Source organism: Salmo salar, chromosome 14 (assembly GCF_965601325.2).
Source record: "Salmo salar chromosome 14, fSalSal1, whole genome shotgun sequence".
Taxonomy (NCBI): Eukaryota; Metazoa; Chordata; class Actinopteri; order Salmoniformes; family Salmonidae; genus Salmo; species Salmo salar.
Window position 1 is genome coordinate 5,794,661 of NC_138304.1, and position 21,205 is coordinate 5,815,865.

Here is a 21,205-nt window from a genome sequence, read left to right on the forward strand (position 1 = left end):
GATTGCTAGTGTTGTGAAGGACAGCACTGTGACAGGGGTCAACATCCCACAGCTGGTACTGGACTGGAGGATGGTACAGTGCTAGTGGAAAGCTATGGCTGGCAACAACACCTGCCTCTGTACTTCAGGCCACTGCAACAGTTCAAGCAGTACCAGCACTTCAGGTGAATATTATTTTCATTGCATTGTATGAGGTTATTCTTCTTATCCAAACTTGGGAGGGGAATTGATGTTGTGCACCAAAGTCAAGGGCAGGACAGAAACAGGCTCTCCGAATATAGATTCCCTTGTTCATGCGTGGTTCGTGCAGTGCCTCTATTCAAATGATTCTCTCCTAACACACACGCCATACATTGCTGCTACAATTTTTATCCTGCTGCTCAGCCACTTTACCCCTGATTTATATGCATATAACTACCTCGTCTATCACTGATATGGTTATTGATATTGTTCTTGTACATACTTTATATTTTATTTATATTGACACTTTCTGATATTGCTACTATGCAAGTAACCATTTGGCTGTACTGTTTACACCTTCTGTAGAGACCCATCCACTTAGCAAGATGTGGCTGGGGGTTATAGTGTTTCTTTCACGTCTAATATCCTGAAAATATTTTTATCTGGACACTTTGTTTACCTGGAATTTTTCCTTATTGTAGGCTACTACGTTTACCACGTTTAGTCTTAATCTTAACTTTTAGCACATGACCTCACATGTGAATCCTTAAAGAGATGGGTGGGGCTGGCTTAAGAGGGTGTGAATAATGCTGAATGGGTGTAGACAAAGCAGAGCTCTCCACTAGGTACCAAAACATTCAAAGGCCAAAAGTGAGTTTACAAGTTTATCAACTCCTCAAAAATGCAGTGTATGATATACTATTTTGTAGCGCTGAGTCTCTACTTTTATCCAAGGAAAAAACGAAATTTAAAATTTTGCTACATACTGTATTTGAGCCTGTTGGTCACATTTTGTCTCTGTTTCACAAATCATTTGATAGGGATTATGCAACATTTAGGGTGTATTCACTTGGAACCACCGCATCCAGTAGGTGGAAGCAACACAGCTTTTTGGGTTGTGGTCTGCCATAAAACCCCACTGAAGAAGAAAAACAGGACCTGAATCTGTGCAATAGAAACTCTAGTTTCTGTGGCAAAACCCCCCGATAATAAATACATCCCAACCTGTGAACCCAGGACGGCAAATAGAAGCCTAGTAATTCCACTCGATTGTAAGAAAGGACAGTTTCTCGCAAAACCCACAAATTTGGACAATTTGAACATATGCACGGTCTCAGTTGAAATTGTCCAAAATAACCATTGAAAGGGTTGCGTATCACACAGTACAACGTGTGATTCAAAGGCATTTATCTTATCCAGAGCGACTTACAAATTGGTGCATTCACCTTATGATATCCAGTGGAACAACCACTTTACAATTGTACATCTATATATTTGTTTTTTTTTGGGGGGGGGGGGTAGAAGGATTACTTTATCCTATCCCAGGTATTCCTTAAAGAGGTGGGGTTTCAGGTGTCTTCGGAAGGTGGTGATTGACTCCGCTGTCCTGGCATCGTGAGGGAGCTTGTTCCACCATTTGGGTGCCAGAGCAGCGAACAGTTTTGACTGGGCTGAGCGGGAACTGTGCTTCCGCAGAGGTAGGGAGGTGAGCAGGCCAGAGGTGGATGAACGCAGGGCCCTTCTTTGGGTGTAGGGACTGATCAGAGCCTGAAGTTCCCGAGGTGCCGTTTCCCTCACAGCTCCGTACGCAAGCACCATGGTCTTGTAGCAGATGCGAGCTTCAACTGGAAGCCAGTGGAGTGTGCGGAGGAGCGGGGTGACGTGCGAGAACTTGGGAAGGTTGAACACCAGACGGGCTGCGGCGTTCTGGATGAGTTGTAAGGGTTTAATGGCACAGGCAGAGAGCCCCGCCAGCAGCGAGTTGCAGTAATCCAGACGGGAGATGACAAGTGCCTGGATTAGGACCTGCGCCGCTTCCTGTGTAAGGCAGGGTCGTACTCTGCGAATGTTGTAGAGCATGAACCTACAGGATTGGGTCACCGCCTTGATGTTAGCTGAGAACGACAGGGTGTTGTCCAGGGTCACGCCAAGGCTCTTAGCACTCTGGGAGGAGGACACAATGGAGTTGTCAACCGTGATGGTGAGATCATGGAACGGGCAGTCCTTCCCCGGGAGGAAGAGCAACTCCGTCTTGCCGAGGTTCAGCTTGAGGTGGTGATCCGTCATCCACACTGATATGTCTGCCAGATATGCAGAGATGTGATTCGCCACCTGGTTATTAGAAGGGGGAAAGGAGAAGATTAATTGTGTGTCGTCTGCGTAGCAATGATAGGAGAGACCATGTGAGGATATGACAGAGCCAAGTGACTTGGTGTATAGCGAGAATAGGAGAGGGCCTAGAACTGAGCCCTGGGGGACACCAGTGGTGAGAGCACGTGGTGCGGAGACGGATTCTCGCCACAACACCTGGTAGGAGTGACCTGTCAGGTAGGACGCAATCCAAGAGTGAGCCGCGCCGGAGATGCCCAACTCGGAGAGGGTGGAGAGGAGGATCTGATGGTTCACAGTATCAAAGGCAGCAGATAGGTCTAGAAGGATGAGAGCAGAGGAGAGAGAGTTAGCTTTAGCAGTGCGGAGAGCCTCCGTGACACAGAGAAGAGCAGTCTCAGTTGAATGACCTGTCTTGAAACCTGACTGATTTGGATCAAGAAGGTCATTCTGAGAGAGATAGCAAGAGAGCTGGCCAAGGACGGCATGCTCAAGAGTTTTGGAGAGGAAAGAAAGAAGGGATACTGGTCTGTAGTTGTTGACATCGGAGGGATCAAGTGTAGGTTTTGAGAAGGGGTGCAACTCTCGCTCTCTTGAAGACGGAAGGGACGTAGCCAGCGGTCAAGGATGAGTTGATGAGCGAGGTGAGGTAGGGGAGAAGGTCTCCAGAAATGGTCTGGAGAAGAGAGGAGGGGATAGGGTCAAGCGGGCAGGTTGTTGGGCGGCCGGCCGTCACAAGTCGCAAGATTTCATCTGGAGAGAGAGGGGAGAAAGAGGTCAAAGCATAGGGTAGGGCAACGTGAGCAGGACCAGCGGTGTCGTTTGACTTAACAAACGAGGATCGAATGTCGTCAACCTTCTTTTCAAAATGGTTGACGAAGTCATCCGCAGAGAGGGAGGGGGGGAGGATTCAGGAGAGAGGAGAAGGTGGCAAAGAGATTCCTAGGGTTAGAGGCAGATGCTTGGAATTTAGAGTGGTAGAAAGTGGCTTTAGCAGCAGAAACAGAGGAAGAAAATGTAGTGAAGAGGGAGTGAAAAGATGGCAGGTCCGCAGGGAGGCTAGTTTTCCTCCATTTCCACTCGGCTGCCCGGAGCCCTGTTCTGTGAGCTCGCAATGAGTCGTCCAGCCACAGAGCAGGAGGGGAGGACCGAGCCGGCCGGGAGGATAGGGGACATAGAGAGTCAAAGGATGCAGAAAGGGAGGAGAGGAGAGTTGAGGAAGCAGAATCAGGAGATTGGTTGGAGAAGGACTGAGCAGAGGGAAGAGATGATAGGATGGAAGAGGAGAGATTAGCAGGAGAGAGAGCGAAGGTTGCGACGGTGCAATACGATCTGAGTAGGGGCAGAGTGAGTAGTGTTGGAGGGAAAAAGATACAAGGTAGTGGTCGGAGACTTGGAGGGGAGTTGCAGTAAGATTAGTAGAAGAACAGCATCTAGTAAAGATGAGGTCAAGCGTATTGCCTGCCTTGTGAGTAGGGGGTGACGAGAAAGAAGGAGGCAGAGAGAAATGAGTCAAAGGTAGACGTAGGAAGGTTAAAGTCACCCAGAACTGTGAGGGGTGAGCGATCCTCAGGAAAGGAACTTATCAAGGCGTCAAGCTCATTGATGAACTCTCCAAGGGAACCTGGAGGGCGATAAATGATAAGGATGTTAAGCTTGAATGGGTGACTGTGACAGCATGGAATTCAAATGAGGAGATAGACAGATGGGTCAGGGGAGAAAGAGAGAATGTCCACTTGGGAGAGATGAGGATTCCAGTGCCACCACCCCGCTGACCAGATGCTCTCGGGGTATGCGAGAACACGTGGTCAGACGAGGAGAGAGCAGTAGGAGTTGCAGTGTTTTCTGTGGTAATCCATGTTTCCGTCAGCGCCAAGAAGTCAAGGGACTGGAGGGTAGCATAGGCTGAGATGAACTCTGCCTTGTTGGCCGCAGACCGGCAGTTCCAGAGGCTGCCGGAGACCTGGAACTCCACGTGGGTCGTGCGCGCTGGGACCACCAGGTTAGAGTGGCAGCGGCCACGCGGTGTGAAGCGTTTGTGTGGCCTGTGCAGAGAGGAGAGAACAGGGATAGGCAGACACATGGTTGACAGGCTACAGGAGAGGCTACGCTAATGCAAAGGAGATTGGAATGAACACTCAATGACACTCAAATATAACTTTCCAACTTCCACTTTAGAAATTATAATTGATGTAAACTACAGTGGTTCAATGTTACCAGGAATAGGCTCAAACTTAGTTTATTCAGCTAGATAACTTGGTACAGTATTCTTCCAGCTTCTTCCAGTGCACCGTATCCTATGACGCTGTAGCTAACTAGCATGCTAGCATCCAATGACACATGGTTAGCACCAATACTTGGTTACAACAAACTACCAATGGATCATTCGTGTCCGTGTCTAGTACCTTTCATAACGCAGAAGTGATTAAACGTTGGCTAGCTAACACAAAGTCAGTCCTGCTAGCTACATATCTCGAATGTTCAGAAAGTTAAGCTTACGTTGCAAAAATCTTGTTGACTAAAATGATACAGTACTGCTCGCTGGTAGAGTTGGCTAGCTAGCAGTGGCTGCGTTGTTGACTTTGTTTGAAAATGTAGCTGGCTAGCTAACCTCGATAGCTACTCTGTACGACACCTTTATCTATCATACAAAGACAACTATGTAGCTAGCTAACATTACTCTAATCAAATTGTTCCGTTGTAATGTATTTAGTTTCTACTATACTGCTAGTTGGTAAAGCTGGCTAGCTAGCAGTGGCTGTGGTGTTGGCTTTGTTTGTAAAACGGCGTCGCTGCGAACGAGTACAGCTGTCTAGCCTCTTGACGGGCTCGTCCTGTATGCGGGAGGGACATCCAGCGGACATCCAGCGAAAAATCCTATCGCCATTAGCAAAACGAAATTTAATATATATATTTTTTCAAATATAGGACTATGTTATATCGTTTTATAGATACACCTCTCCTGAATCGAACCACGTTGTCCGATTTCAAAAAGGCTTTACAGCAAAAGCAAAACATTAGATTATGTTAGAGGAGTATATCGTAAAAGTAGCCACATAGCCATTTTCCGACCAACCCACATGCATCACAAATAACCAAAAAACTGCTAAATGCAGTACTAACCTTTGACAATCTTCATCAGATGACACTCCTAGGACATCATGTTACACAATACATGCATTCTTTTGTTCGATAAAGTTCATATTTATATATAAAAACAGCATTTTACATCGGCGCGTGACGTTGACTAACTATTTTCCCTCAAATGCATCCGGTGAAACAGCGCTACAATTTACTAAATTACTATTCGAAAACATTTTTAAAATGTAATATTGTCATTCTAAGATTTATTGATGAATATCTCTTGAAAGCACCTGTAATGCCAGATTTAAAAATAACTTTACTGGGTAATTACACTTTGCGATAAAAGGGGATGCGATACTCAGAAAAATAGGCTACCGTTACAGGTCAGCGCCATCTTGGAACAATCGCATATCAAATCTACTCTTGTATACTATTGTCAATAATCCCTTACCTTTGATTATCTTCATCAGAAAGCACTTCCAGGAATCCCAGGTCCAAAACAAATGTATTTTCGTTCGAAAAAGTTAATCCTTTACGTCCCAATAGCTTGTTCTTGTTAGCGCGTTCTGAAGGCTGCTCCAAAAGTTCCGTCGGCCGCGGGACTCCTCTTTCAATAAAATGCATTTTATTTTTTTTAGGTTCGTTCAAACATGTCAAACGTTGTATAACATAAATCTTTAGGGCCTTTTTCAACCAGAGATCCATTAAGATTCAAGGGGGACGATTGCATTGTCTTTCTAAACGTTTCGAAAGGGGAGGGTAGCCAGGGGCGCCGGCGTCATAATGGTGATGGCCCTCCTCATGTGCCCACTTTCCACAGCCTCTCATTCTGTCAGTTTTCACAGTAGGAGACTCAAACCACTTTGTAAAGACTGGGGACATCTAGTGGAAGCAATAGGAAGTGCTCAATGAACCATTGCTCACGGTGTGATTTATAGGCAAAGTGATGAAGTTGAGTCCGCAATTCAGGATTCCACATCCTGTTACGATCGGTCTCGGGGTTTTGACTGCCATATGAGTTCTGTTATACTCACAGACACCATTCAAACAGTTTTAGAAACTTTAGGGTGTTTTCTATCCACAAGTATTAATTATATGCATATCCTAGCTTCTGAGTTTGAGTTGGAGGCCATTTAAAATGGGCACAATTTTTTTTCAAAAATCGCTGTAGCGCCCCCTATCCTAGGCGACCGTCAAGAGGCTAGCTAACCTTGTTAGTTCCTCAAAGCTACACCTCTATCTTTGACGCAAAGATAGAGGTGCACCATTCAAAGGTACTGTAGCGTGTGGGGTACCACATATCAGCACTATGAATGGTGTGATTGGTAATAAGATTTCCACCTTTTAACCTCAAAGTCTAAGCCGGTGGTGGAGGGGTACTAAGCTAAATATGGAATTGTTTTAAGATGGTCATACAATAGATTATTTAGCTATTTGATTTTGAATAAAAGACCCCTGTAGGTACAGTACCAGTCAAAAGTTTGGACACACCTACTCATTCAAGGGTTTCTTTATTTTTACTATTCTCTACATTGTAGAATAATAGTGAAGACATCAAAACTATGAAATAACACATATAGTAATCATTTAGTATTCACCCACGTACACACACACAGGCTAGTTTACTTTATTAGAATAATTGGTTAGATAGATGAAATCTAATTTTATTTGTCACATGCGCCGAATACAACAGGTACCTTACAGTGAAATGCTTACTTACAAGACAATGCAAATAGTCCATTTCATTAGCAGATATCAAAAGTGAATGGTAAACAGCAGTTATAAAAATACCAATATGCCTAAAACATTGTAAACATTACACAAGTACCCAATCTGCAGTTAGGCCCAGTTTAACTCAGTGAACACTACTAAAGGATAGTATTACTCATAGTATTATTCATAGTAGACGCAGCAGGTAAAGAAACAAGACGTGTAACACCGGACCATCTGATGCATTAAGTCCTAGCTAAGAGGATTGGAGATTCACAGGCTCCACACACACACACACACACACACACACACACACACACACACACACACACACACACACACACACACACCAACTGGAAAGGCTGTGTAAGTCCACTGCGCTTCAGAGATCTGATCTTTATACAAAAAGCAGGTAGACCCAGGCTGTATGCTGGAGAGTGAGAGGAAGAGGGTGGAGGTGAAATAGATTGTGTATGAAGAATAGAAAGAAGTGGAAATGAGAGTGTACGGGTGTATAAACAGATGATATAATGGAGAAAAAAATGTAATTGGGCAAACCAGGTGTATTTGATCATTTAGGGAGAGGAAGTGTTGTCAATTCTTGTCCTGCAGCTATGCTTCTCAACACTTTCTAATGGCATTGATTGGGAAGCAAATTAATCCAGAACCTCTGAAGATTTCTCTTACTGCAACTTTCCCCTAGCCAAGGTACTGACAGATTTTGTGTGCATGTGTGTACTGTGTTTGCATAATGTGTGCCTGTGTGTCACCTGTCGGTCCGTCTGTCTGTCTGCCTGCCTGTCAGTTTGTCTGTGCCTATTAAGTTAATCTCAACACTATGTTCAGGAAGTTGAAATGGACCCGGGGGGCCCATCGCCCCTCATGCATTTTGTGGTGGCGAAGAAGACTATCAACGGTATATTTGATCAGCTGCTGGAGTATGTCAAAGAGGGCTCAGAGTTTGTGGACGGTAAGATGAGTCTACATAGTGGTACTTAACAAAAAATGTGTTTTGTAGATTATTAGCATTAATAGCATCTTACAGTTTGAATAAAGATGTATACACAATATCATAGGTATAGATGGTTGTATGCTATAATCTGCATCTAAAAGGGCACGCTTCAGACAATTCCCTTGTTAACTGTTCACTTTTTTGCGTGGCTACCTATGACATATTAACGCGTACACATGGGGGCTACCTTATACTAGTGTGGGGATATTAACGCGTACACATGGGGGCTACCTTATACTAGTGTGGGGATATTAACGAGTACACATGGGGGCTACCTTATACTAGTGTGGGGATATGAACGCGTACACATGGGGGCTACCTTATACTAGTGTGGGGATATTAACGCGTACACATGGGGGCTACCTTATACTAGTGTGGGGATATGAACGCGTACACATGGGGGCTACCTTATACTAGTGTGGTGGTTTTAGTTGTCATTTACCACAATATCCATTCTTGTCTATCTGCTTCTGTGATGCCCAGAGACATGGCGAAGTGCGGATCTGGAGCAGGTCGCAGTTGAGGAGCAGTGCCTTGAAATCCAGACCTGTGCTAGGAAACTGGCCACCATTCAGGAGGTGCTGGCTCGTAGGCACATGAAGGTAGCCTTTTTTGGGAGGTGAGAGTCAATGGTTTATTGGAAATAGAATTGAACCCAATAATCAACACAGATGCATTACTGAGGGTCCATATGTAAAGGACATTTATATTATACAGTTTGTTGCTGGATTCATATAATTATGTAGTCTCACTGTTATTCCAGATGTTTTTCATACTACCTAGATAGTATGGTGTAACTATTGATACAGCATAGGTAAATATTAGTACCATAACTTTGGATGTGCAGAATTATTTTCCTCAAAGTTAGTGTAACGGAGGTGGAAGATTTGTGCTAGCTCGTTGAGCTACCTAGGCTTTTTCTCAGCATAATTACTGTGGTGGCAGGAGACCCAGGATAGAACAAAGCTGTTCACATTAGCCCTGCGACCATAATTGTAAACATTTTGTCAAAGGAGTAAAGAGACATTTCCTTTCCCTCTCCCTGGCAGGACGAGTAACGGTAAAAGCACGGTGATCAATGCCATGCTGAGGGACCGGGTGCTGCCCAGCGGCATTGGCCACACCACCAACTGCTTTTTGAGGGTGGAAGGCACAGACGGGGACGAAGCCTACCTCACCACCGAGGGCTCTGATGACAGAAAAAGCGTCAAGGTCTGGGGTCAAACCAGGGGTTCGCAGACTGATCTACTGTGTGTGTGTGTGTGTGTGTGTGTGTGTGTGTGTGTGTGTGTATATATATATATATATATATATATATATATATATATATATATATATATATATACACACACTGTATATTTTCGGGCTTTTCCAATTTTATTGAACAGATATTGAGAGAGAATGAAAGTGGGGAAAGATAGAAAGAGTTTGTGCCGAAAGGCTGAAGGCCAGATTCAAACCTATGCCGATAATGTAGACGTATGTCGGAGGCTGCGCCATTACTGCTAGACCAGCCTTTTCGATGTGCAGTATAACACACAATTGTTAGCAATGATAATGTAGGACTTGCTAAATTAACCTTGATGTGGACCACGGACTACGTAGTGCAAATATAATAGTTTTAGATTGCTGTTATTTTCTGTATATTTCCCTCTGTTCTATTACTTTATGCATGTCTCTGTGTCTTTTTCTTCCCCCCTTCTAGTCAGTCAATCAGCTGGCCCATGCCCTGCATATGGAGCGCAGTCTAGACTCAGGCTGCCTAGTGAAGGTGTTCTGGCCCAAGTCCAGGTGTGCCCTGCTGAGGGATGACCTTGTTATTATGGACAGGTACGTGCTAGGGTTTAATACCAGTGACCGGTATCTCAGGACTTCCCAACCAAGCTCCTTCCCGTTTCCTGAGAAAAAATTATGACGGGACCTGTGCACCAATTACATATAATTTCTATGCCACACAAAAAAATACAAAATGTGCAGGTGCAAATAGCTGCAAATGGCTTCATTCATACATTCGACCAGTCATCACAACATTAGCAGCCCACCATATTTACTCAACATTAAGTCCCGTACATATTAAATCAAAATCAAATCAAATTTATTTTTATATAGCCCTTCGTACATCAGCTGATATTCTCAAAGTGCTGTAAAGAAACCCAGCCTAAAACCCCAAACAGCAAGCAAAGCATGTGAAAGAAGCACGGATTCTTTCATGGATTGAATTGCTAACTATCATGAATAGGCTATACACAACCTGTCGACACAGTTACGGTAGACAATCCCCAAACTAGCTGTGTGGCACTGGAAGAGGCTCAAAATGTGCTATTCACTGTTAACAAAATGTCTGATATACTGGGTCCGAAATAGTCTAGACATTCGCAACATTGTTCAATGATGTTACACTACAAAAGTGAGAGTAAGACGGGCTTAGTCAGATTCGCAGGCAATTGATTAACTACGGAGTGATCCATGGTGCATGTTCTATGGAGTGATTTCAGTGCCTACAGAAATTGTGTTTGAATTCCATAATTTTGAATTTGTATTTGTAACGGCTGTCGTTGAAATGAGACCAAGGTGCAGCGGAGGATGTGTTCATCTTGAAAGGTTTTTAAGACCGAATGAACACCATACAAAAAAGAAACCAAAAGAACGACCAGCAACAGTTCTGTCAGGAACAAACTCTAAACAGAAAATATTCATCCACAAACCCCAAAGGAAAAACAGGCTGCCTATGTATGACTCTCAATCAGCAACAACGATCTACACCTGTTCCTGATTGAGAGCCATACACGGCCGAAACAAAGAAAACCACCAACATAGAAAAAGAAACCTAGAACGCCCACCCATGCCACACCCTGGCCTAACCAAAAATAGAGAACAAAAAACCCTCTCTATGGCCAGGGCGTTACAGTATTAGGATATTACATTTTTCTTTAATATTTATTTATTTGTGAAGCACAAATGTAATCATTGAATTCATAAATTGAACTTGTATTTCATGATTTGAAACTGAACTGAATGAATATTCAGTCAAATATCTACTATAAATATAGTAGATATTTAATTTATTGTCTGTGTATCAAACTTTTCATTTCAAGTTGATCAAATAGATCAAATAGTCAACTTCTCAGATACAAAAGTATGTGGACACCTCTTCAAATCAGTGGATTCGGCTATTTCAGCCACACCCGTTGCTGACAGAGTATAAAATCAAGCACACAGCCATGCAATCTCCATAGACAAATATTGGCAGTAGAATGGCCTTACTGAAGAGCTCAGTGACTTTCAACATGGCACCGTCATAGGATGCCACCTTTCCAACAGGTCAGTTTGTCAAATTTCGGCCCTGCTAGAGCTGCCCCGGTCAACTGTAAGTGCTGTTATTGTGAAGTGGAAACGTCTTGGAGCCACAACGGCTCAGCCGGGGAGTGGTAGGCCACACAAGCTCACAGAACAGGACCGCCGAGTGCTGAAGCACGTAAAAAATATCTGTCCTCGGTTGCAATACTCAGTACCGAGTTCCAAACTGCCTCTGGAAGCAACGTCACCACAATAACTGTTCGTCAGGAGTTTCGTGAAATGGGTTTCCATGGTTGAGCATCCGCACACAAGCCTAACATCACCATGTGCAATGCCAAGCGTCGGCTGGAGTGGTGTAAGTAAGAAAAGTAAGATGGCGCCGACAGATATGGCAGCTCTGCCTCTACCTTCTAAACAACTTTGCAGTATTTCGTTTTTGTGTGTGTTATTTCTTACCTTATTAGCCCAGAATTGTTTTGTGTTATTACATAGAGCCGGAAATAACCTTTGGATATCAGAGTCAGGGTAACTCAACAGCATTACAACCAGAAATACGACTTTCCTGAATTGGATCCTTTGTTCGTACCCCCCAGGGCAATTGAACTTATTCCAGAGTCTGCTCCAAAACACAACCGGCAGAGAAGAGGTATTCGGAGTGAACTTCTAGTCCGACTCAGGCGTGCACACCATCCACTGCTTCTGAGTATATTACTCGCTAATGTTCAGTCTCTGGATAATAAAGTAGACGAGCTCAGGGCAAGGATCTCCTTCCAGAGACATCAGGGATTGTAACATACTCTGTTTCACGGAAACATGGCTATCTTGGGATATACTGCCCCCATCCATTCAGCCATCTGGGTTCTCAGTACATCACGCAGACAACAATAAAGAACTCTCCAGGTAGAAGAAAGGCGGGGGTGTATGTTTCATGATTAATCACTCATGGTGTGATTGTGATAACATACAGAAACTTAAGTCCTTTTGTTCACCCGACCTAGAATACCTCACAATCAAACGGCGACCGTATTACCTCCAAAGAGAATTCTCTTTGTTTATTGTCAAAGCCGTGTATATTCCCCCACAAGCCGATACCACGACAGCCCTCAAAGAACTTTACTTGACTTTATGCAAACTGGAAACCACATATACTGAGGCCGCGTTTATTGTAGCTGGGGATTTTAACAAAGCAAATTGGAGGAAAACGCTACCGAAGATCTACAAACACATTGACTGTAGTACTCACGCTGGTAAAACATTGGACCACTGCTACTGAACTTTTTTAAATGCCTACAAGGCCCTCCCCCGCCCTCCCCTCTGCACATCTGATCACGACTCCATTTTGCTCCTCCGTTCCTATAGGCAAAACTCAAACAGGAAGTACCCGTGCTAAGGTCTATTCAACGCTGGTGTGACCAATCGTAATCCATGCTTCAAGATTGTTTTGATCACGTATGTTCCGGGTAGTCTCTGAAAATAACATCGACGAATACACGGATACGGTGACTGAGTTCATCAGGAAGTGTATAGGAGATGTTGTACCCACTGTGACTATTAAAACCGACCCAAACCAGATACCATGGATAAATGGCAGTATTCGTGCAAAACTGAAAGCGTGAACCACCGCATATAACCATGGCAAGGTAACTGGGAATATGGCTGAATACAAACAGTGTAGTTATTATCTCCATGAGGCAATCAAACAGGCAAAAGTCAGTACAGAGAAAGTCGAGTCGCAATTCAACGGCTCAGACATGAGACGTATGTGGCAGGGTCTACAGACAATCACAGACTACAAAGGGAAAACCAGACACAAAAAGTAACTGAACTAAATGACTGACTATTGCCCCGTACCTCTCACTTCTGTCATCATGAAGTGCTTTGAAAGGCTAGTTAAGGATCATATCACCTCTACCTTACCTGACCCCCTAGACCCACTTCAATTTGCTTACTGCCCCAAGAGATCCACAGATGATGCAACCGCCATTGCACTGCACACTGCCCTATCCTATCTGGACAAGAGGCATACCTATGTAAGAATGCTGTTCATTGACTATAGCTCAGCATTTAACACCATAGTACCCTCCAAGCTCATCATTAAGCTCAAGGCCCTGGGTCTGAACCACGCCCTGTGCAATTGGGTCCTGGACTTCCTGGCGGGCCGCCCCCAGGTGGTGAAGGTAGGAAACAACACCTCCACTTCGCTAACCCTCATCACAGGGGCCCCACAAGGGTGCGTGCTCAGCCTCCTCCTGCACACCCTGTTCACCCATGACTGCGTGGCCACTCACGCCTCCAACTCAATCATCAAGTCAGTAGTAGGCCTGATTACCAACAATGACGAGACAGCCTACAGGGAGGAGGTGAGGGCCCTGGGAGAGTGGTACCAGGACAATAACCTCTCATTTAATGTCAACAAAACAAAAGAGCTAATCGTGGACTTCAGGAAACAGCAGAGGGAGCACGCCCCTATCCACATCGACGGGACCGCAGCGGAGAAGGTGGAAAGCTTCAAGTTCCTCGGCGTACACATCACTGACCATCTGAAATGCTCCACCCACACAGAAAGTGTGGTGCAGAAGGCGCAACAGCACCTCTTCAACCTCAGGAGGCTGAAGAAATTTGTCTTGGCCCTTAAACCCTCACAAACTTTTACAGATGCACAATTGAGAGCATCCTGTCGGGCTGTATCACTGCCTGCTATGGCAATTGCACCACCCGCAACTGCAGGGCTCTCCAGAGGGTGGTGCGGTCTGCCCAACGCATCACCGGGGAAAACTACCTGCCCTCCAGGACACCTACAGCACCCGATGTCACAGGATGGCCAAAAAGATCATCAAGGACATCAACCACCCAAGCCACTGCCTGTTCACAACGCTATCATCCAGAAGACGAGGTCAGTACAGGTGCATCAAAGTGGGGACCAAGAGACTGAAAAATAGCTTATATCTTAAGGCCTTAAATGTTAAACAGCCATCACTAGCCAGCTTCCACCCGGTTACGCAACCCTGCACCTTAGAGGCTGCTGGCCAATATACATAGACATGGAATCACTGGCCACTTTAATAATGGAACACTAGTCACTTTTATAATGTTTACCTACTGCTTTACTCATCTCATATGTATATATTGTATTCTATTCTACTGTATTATAGTCAATGCCACTCTGACATTTCTCAATCTAATATTTACATATTTCTTAATTCCATTCTTTTAATTTTATTTTTGTGTGTATTGCTTTTAGATACTACTGGACTGTTAGATACTACTGCACTGTTGGAGCTAGGAACACAAGATTTCGCTACACCCGCAATAACATCTGTTAAATATGTGTATGTGACCAATACAATTTGATTTGATGTAAAGCTTGCTGCCATTGGACTGTGAAGCAGGGAAAACGAATTCCCTGGAGTGATGAATCATGGTTCACCATCTGGCAGTCCGACGGATGAATCTGGGTTTGACGAATGCCAGGATAACGCTACCTGCCACAATGCATAGTGCCAACTGTAAAGTTTGGTGGAGGAGGAATAATGGTCTGGGGCTGTTTTTAATGGTTCGGGCTAGGCCACATAGTTCCAGTGAAGGGAAATCTTAACGCTACTGTATAGTTCCAGTGAAGAGAAATCTTAACGCTACTGTATATAATGACATTCTAGATGATGCTATGCTTCCAACTTTGTGGCAACAGTTTGGGGAAGGCCCTTTCCTATTTCAGTTTGACAATGCCCCCCTGCTTAAAGCGAGGTTCAAACAGAAAAGGTTTGTCGAGATGTGGATAAACTTGACTGGCCTGCACAGAACCCTGACCTTAATCCCATTGAACACCTTTGGGATGAACTGGAATACTGACTGTGAGCCAGGCCTAATCCCCCAACATGAGTGCCCGACCTCACTAATGCTCTTGTGGCTGAATGGAAGCAAGTACCTGCAGCAATGTTCCGAGAAGTTCTCTTCCGAGAAGAGTGAAGGCTGTTATAGCAGCAAAGGGGGGACCAACTTCATATTAATGCCCATGATTTTAGAATGAGATGTTCAACAAACAGGTGTCCACATACTTTTGGTCATGTAGTGTAATTTGACGCCATACCTGAAAGTTAAGACCTCTGGAACATGGACATGACTTCTGTTCCCCTCTTTGATGATCACATGCAGCGCAGGAGACGTTAGAAGAAAGTGTCACAAAAAGCATGATTTGGACCCTATGAGAATATACACTAAGAATACAAAACATTAGGAACACCTTCCTAATATTGAGTTGCACCCCCTTTTGCCCTCAGAACAGCCTCAATTCGTCCGGACATTGACTACAAGGTGTTGAAGGCGTTCCACAGGGATGCTGGCCAATGTTGTCTCCAATGCTTCCCACAGTTGTGTCAAGTATGCTGGATGTCATTTGGGTGGTGGACCATTCTTGATACACACGGGAAACTGTTGAGCGTGAAAAATCCTGCAGCATTGCAGTTTGTGACACTATCAAACCGGTGCGCCTGGCACCTACTGCCATACCCTGTTCAAAGGCACTTAAATATTTTGTCTTGCCCATTCACCCTCTGAATGGCACACATAAACAATACATGTCTCAATTGTCTCAAGGCTTAAAAATCCTTCTTTAACCTGTCTCCTTCCCTTCATCTAAACTGATTGAAGGGAATTTTACAGGTGACATCAATAAGGGATCATAGCTTTCACCTGGTCAGTCTATGTCATAGAAATAGCAGGTGTTCCTATTTAGCCAATAGAACCTAGAGAGTGTTCTTCATCGGAAGCTTCTCTAACATCAGATATGTACAGTGCGGTGTCCCTCAGGACAGTTGACTTGTGCGTTACTCTTCTCTATTATTACAAAGGATTTGACACGGGTCTTAAACAAAGCTAGAACGACTATGTATGCGAATGATTCCACACTCTACATGTCAGCTGTCACGGGTGTGCTTACTGGTAGTGAAGTCAGGTGCAGGAGAGCAGAGAGTTGTGAACAGGCGCGCACTTTATTGAGGCAGGAGAAAACAGCAGACGGATGCAACTGCGTCAAAACCTCCAGCAAAAATGGCAAAAGTGCAAAGCGCGAAAACAGTCACAAAAGATATAGTTTACCAAATAAACATACTTTGTGAAAATAAACACGGATCATGGAAAACCAGCCTGGCGTGTCACGTAAAACACGTAACACAAAACAATTCCACACAAAGACTTGGGGGGGAACAGAGGAATATATGGCAGTGTAATTAGGGAATGTAAACCAGGTGTGCAGGGAACAATGAAAAATGGAACGCCGAACGCCGCCCAAACAAGGAGAGGAGCCGACTTCGGCGGAAGTCGTGACATCAGCACCCAAAGTCAGTGAGCTCAGTGAAATTCTAAGTAAGGAGTTACAGTCAGTATCAGAATGGGTGATTAATAATAAATTGATCTTAAATACAGCTAAAACTAATAATTGTATTTGGTTCAAAACATTCTCTAAGACCTAAACCTCAAACGGAGTTGTGGGTGTGACCATTGAGCAAGTTGAGGAAGCTAAACCCCTAGGTATAACATTGGATGGTCAATTATCATAGTCAAATCATATTGACAGAGTTGTTGTGAAGATGAGGAGTGGTATGTCTGTTATAAAAAGATGTTCTGTGTTTTTGACACAAAAATCAACTGTTCTAGTTCAGGCTCTGGTCTTGTCCCATCTTGATTACTGTCCGGTAATATGGTTAAGTGCAGCAAAGAAAGACCTAGCAAAGCTGAAGATGGCTCAAAACATAGCAGCATTCCTTGTCCTTAACATACAGAACTAACATCAACAACATGCATGCCAGGCTTTCCTGGTTGAGGGCTGACTGCATACATGTTTGTTTTTGTGAGAAATACTATTGTGTTAAAATGTCCAAATTGTCTGTATAATCAACTTACGTATAGCTCTGACAGATATACTTACCCCACCAGACATGCCACCAGGGGTCTCTTCACAGTCCCCAAATCCAGTTAGAATTCAAGGCAACACATAGTATTATATAGAGCCATGATCATATGGAACTCCCTTCCATCTCAAATGACTCGAGAAAACAGCAAAATTTGCTTTAAAAAACGAATTAAACAACACCTCACAACACAACGCCTCTCCCCTATCTGACCTAGTTTTAATGACTAAAATATATTCAGCACGACACATTGGCTTCAGAAACCTCCAGAAGCTACTCTTTTAACACAGAGAGCATTTGTTCTCTACCTTTCCCGGCTGGCAAAGTACCAGGTTGTTGTCTTTGGTTTTGAATCTGAATTTGAAAACATGCATCTGAGAAGTTGAATATACCTACCTTTGATATACTTGAAATGAGTTTATAAACTTGATACACAGACAATTAATGCAATATCTACCATATTTAAACAGTATGAATATACAAGTTCAATTTATGAATTCAATGATTCAATATGTCCATTACAAATTATACAATATTAAATTCATAATCATATCCTAATACAAATTATAAATTATGGGATTCAAATAAAATGTATGTTGGAACCAAAAAGGGTTCTTCTATGAGAACAGCCAAAGAACCCTTTTGGAACCCATTTTTCTAAGAGTGTACAGTGTCCTGAAAAGTATTCACACCATTTGACCCTTTTCCATTTTGTTGTGTTACAGCCTGTTTAAAATGGGTTAAATTGAGGTTGTGTGTCACTGTCCTACACACAATGTCCCATAACGTCAAAGTGGAATTATGTTTTTCGATTTTTTTACATTTACATTTTACATTTAAGTCATTTAGCAGACGCTCTTATCCAGAGCGACTTACACATTTTTTTGTAATTTATAAAAAATGAAAAGCTGAAATGTCATGTCAATAAGTATTCAACCCGCTGTTATGGCAAGCCTAAATAAGTTCAGGAGTAAAATATTACTTAAAAAGTAACATAATAAGTTGCATGTACTCACTCTGTGTGCAATAATAGTGGTTAACATGATTTATTAATGAGTACCTCATCTCTGTACTCCACACTTCTGTAATGTCCCTCAGTCGAGCAGTGCATTTCAAACACAGATTCAACCACAAAGACCAGGGAGGTTTTCCAATGCAAAGAAGGGCGCATATCGGTAGATGGGTATACAAGGCAGACATTGAATATCCATTTAAGCATGGGGAAGTTATTAATTACACTTTGGATGGTGTATCAATACACCCAGTCACTACAAAAATACAGGTGTCCCTTCTAAACTGCCCAGGGATTTCACCATTAGGCCAATGGTGACTTTAAAACAGTTAGAGTTTAATGGCGGTGATAGGAGAAAACTGAGGATGGATCAACAATATTGCAGTTACTCCACAGTACTAACCTAAATGACAGAGTGAAAAGAAGGAAGCCTGTACAGAATAAAAATATTGAGAAACATCCTGTTTGCTTGAAGGCACTAACGATAAAGTGCAAAGAAATTAACTTTAAGTCCTGAATACAAAGCGTTATTTTTGGGGCAAATCCAACACAACACCTCACTGAGTACCACTGAGTTCAAGCATGGTGGTGACTGCATCATGTTATGGGTTTGCTTGTCATCGGCAAGGACTAGGGAGTTTGTGGGATAAAAATAAATGGAATAGAGCTAAGCACAGGCAAAATCCTAGAGGAAAACTTGGTTCAGTCTGCTTTCCAACAGACACTGGGAGACAAATGTACCTTTCAGCAGGACAATAACCTAAAACACAAGGCCAAATATACACTGGAGTTGCTTACCAAGACGGCATTGAATGTTCCGAGTAGCCTAGTTACAGTTTAGACTTAAATGGGCTTAAAAATATATGGCAAGATTTGAAAATGGTTGTCTAGCCATCGACAACCAACTTGACAGAGCTTGAAGAATAAAAAAAAAGAATGTGCAAATATTGTACAATCCAGATGTTCAAAACTCTTAGACTTACCCATAAAGACTCACAGTTGTAATCGCTGCCAAAGGTGTGTTGAATCAGGGGAAGGTAGACTAGATATTTCTTTATTTCATTTTCAATAAATTTGCTACATTTTCGAAAAACATGTTCACACTTTGTCATTATGAGGTATTGTGTGTGTATATGGGTGAGAAACATGTTTTAATTAATCCATTTCGAATTCAGGCTGTAAAACAACAAAATGTGGAATATGTCAAGGGGTATGATTACTTTCTGAAGGAAATGTACAATATACAACCTGGACTGGCTCTGTTACGCTGGGTTGTCCTGACTTGTCTGTGCAGTGTTTGTATATTTTATGTTTCATGAAAAATGTACTCACTTTGTATGTGTTCAAAATGTATTATTTTACTTCCTCTTATCAATCAATTCTACTTGTATGTTGCATTATGCATGCGCATGCACACACGCAGCCCAGGGACTGATGTGACCTCTTACCTGGACAGCTGGATCGACAAGTTCTGTCTGGATGCTGACGTCTTTGTGTTGGTGGGCAATGCAGAGTCCACACTGATGAACACAGTGAGAAAAAAAACTAAACCACTCTTGTAACTCTTTAGCATTAACACTAACGTACAATACCATTAATTGACAGAAAACTTTAAGAATGTTTTTTGCCATTCAAATATATTTTCTGCATTTTTATACTATCTTACAAAATCCACCCCATTCCTACTGGAAATTACGCCTATGGACACCACTATGAGCATAATCAATTATTATATTGTATCTAGATGTTGCGGTGTGTCCCATGATGGATTTATGTTAATTTAAAACCATTTTTTCTTTCCATTGCTTCTCTACTCCTATATATATGTTTCTTGATGTGTCTATTCCTCTTTAAAGGAGAAGCTGTTTTTCCACAAAGTGAGCGAGCGAATATCCAAGCCAAACATTTTTATCCTGCACAACCGCTGGGATGCCTCTGCGTGGGAGCCCGAGTACATTGATGAAGTGAGTTTGACTGTGAAACTACACTGCAAGCATAGTGCAAGCATTTCATAACCGTTGTTTTTGCCATGCTACACCAGAAGCAGCAAAAGGACAAGGCAATCAATAGTGCAATCCGCTTGTTGAGAACACTGAAAGCAGGAGTAAAATACTTGAAATAGACACTTAAGCAGCGCAAGAGCGCTTCATTCACTTGCTGCTTGCTCAGCTGGAGTATCATTTCTCCTTGCTCACAGTGGCTCAGTGTCATCCACGCTTGCGCTTTGTGTACACTATGCTTACATTACATGTCTTGTGTAGTGTCGTGTCTTTGGCATCATTAAACTGAAGACGTATTTATCAAATAACTCTCTGTAATTATTATTACGCGATTAACCTGATTAATCATGTAACTGTAATTAACTAGGAAGTCGGGGCACCAAGGAAAATATTCAGATTACAAAGTTATAATTTTCCTAATATAACTTTCAGATATTTTAATATCTGATCAATTAGTCTTCTAATTAATGAATTATTGTTTACCTCACGTTAGTCTCATTCCAAACGTCGTAAATTGTTGGTTATCTGTACAAACCCAGTCTTCACTATGAGTCATCCATACATCAATTGTCTTAAAATCATTTATTTACTAACTAAGTAATTCACAGTAATGCATAACAAACAGCAGATATGTTTACAAGGAAATGATAGGAGAATGTGCCCTAGTGGGCTAAACCGGTATGGCGGCTTGTTAGACAAAAGGGGAGTGGGGGTCAGCTGAGAAGGCACTACAGAGTTTAATATTATAACAATTGAAATGCTAAGCCTTTGCACATGAACGCTCACTCATTCGGGAACAATTGCAATCAATATATATATACACTGCTCCAAAAAATAAAGGGAACACTTAAACAACACAATGTAACTCCAAGTCAATCACACTTCTGTGAAATCA

General features: G+C 42.9%; 1 protein-coding gene across 1 annotated transcript in view; it reads left to right on the forward strand.

The window, feature by feature from the left end:
- The first annotated feature begins 7,443 nt into the window (after positions 1–7,443).
- Positions 7,444–21,205, forward strand: part of mfn1a (mitofusin 1a) — a 30,491-nt gene continuing 16,729 nt past the window's right edge. The window contains exons 1-7 of the mRNA XM_014139163.3: positions 7,444–7,791; positions 7,930–8,053; positions 8,579–8,714; positions 9,145–9,307; positions 9,801–9,925; positions 19,734–19,842; positions 20,167–20,274. Of these exons, the coding sequence (XP_013994638.1) occupies positions 7,939–8,053; positions 8,579–8,714; positions 9,145–9,307; positions 9,801–9,925; positions 19,734–19,842; positions 20,167–20,274 (756 nt within the window). The 5' untranslated portion in view covers positions 7,444–7,791; positions 7,930–7,938. The remainder of the gene's footprint in view (positions 7,792–7,929; positions 8,054–8,578; positions 8,715–9,144; positions 9,308–9,800; positions 9,926–19,733; positions 19,843–20,166; positions 20,275–21,205) is intronic.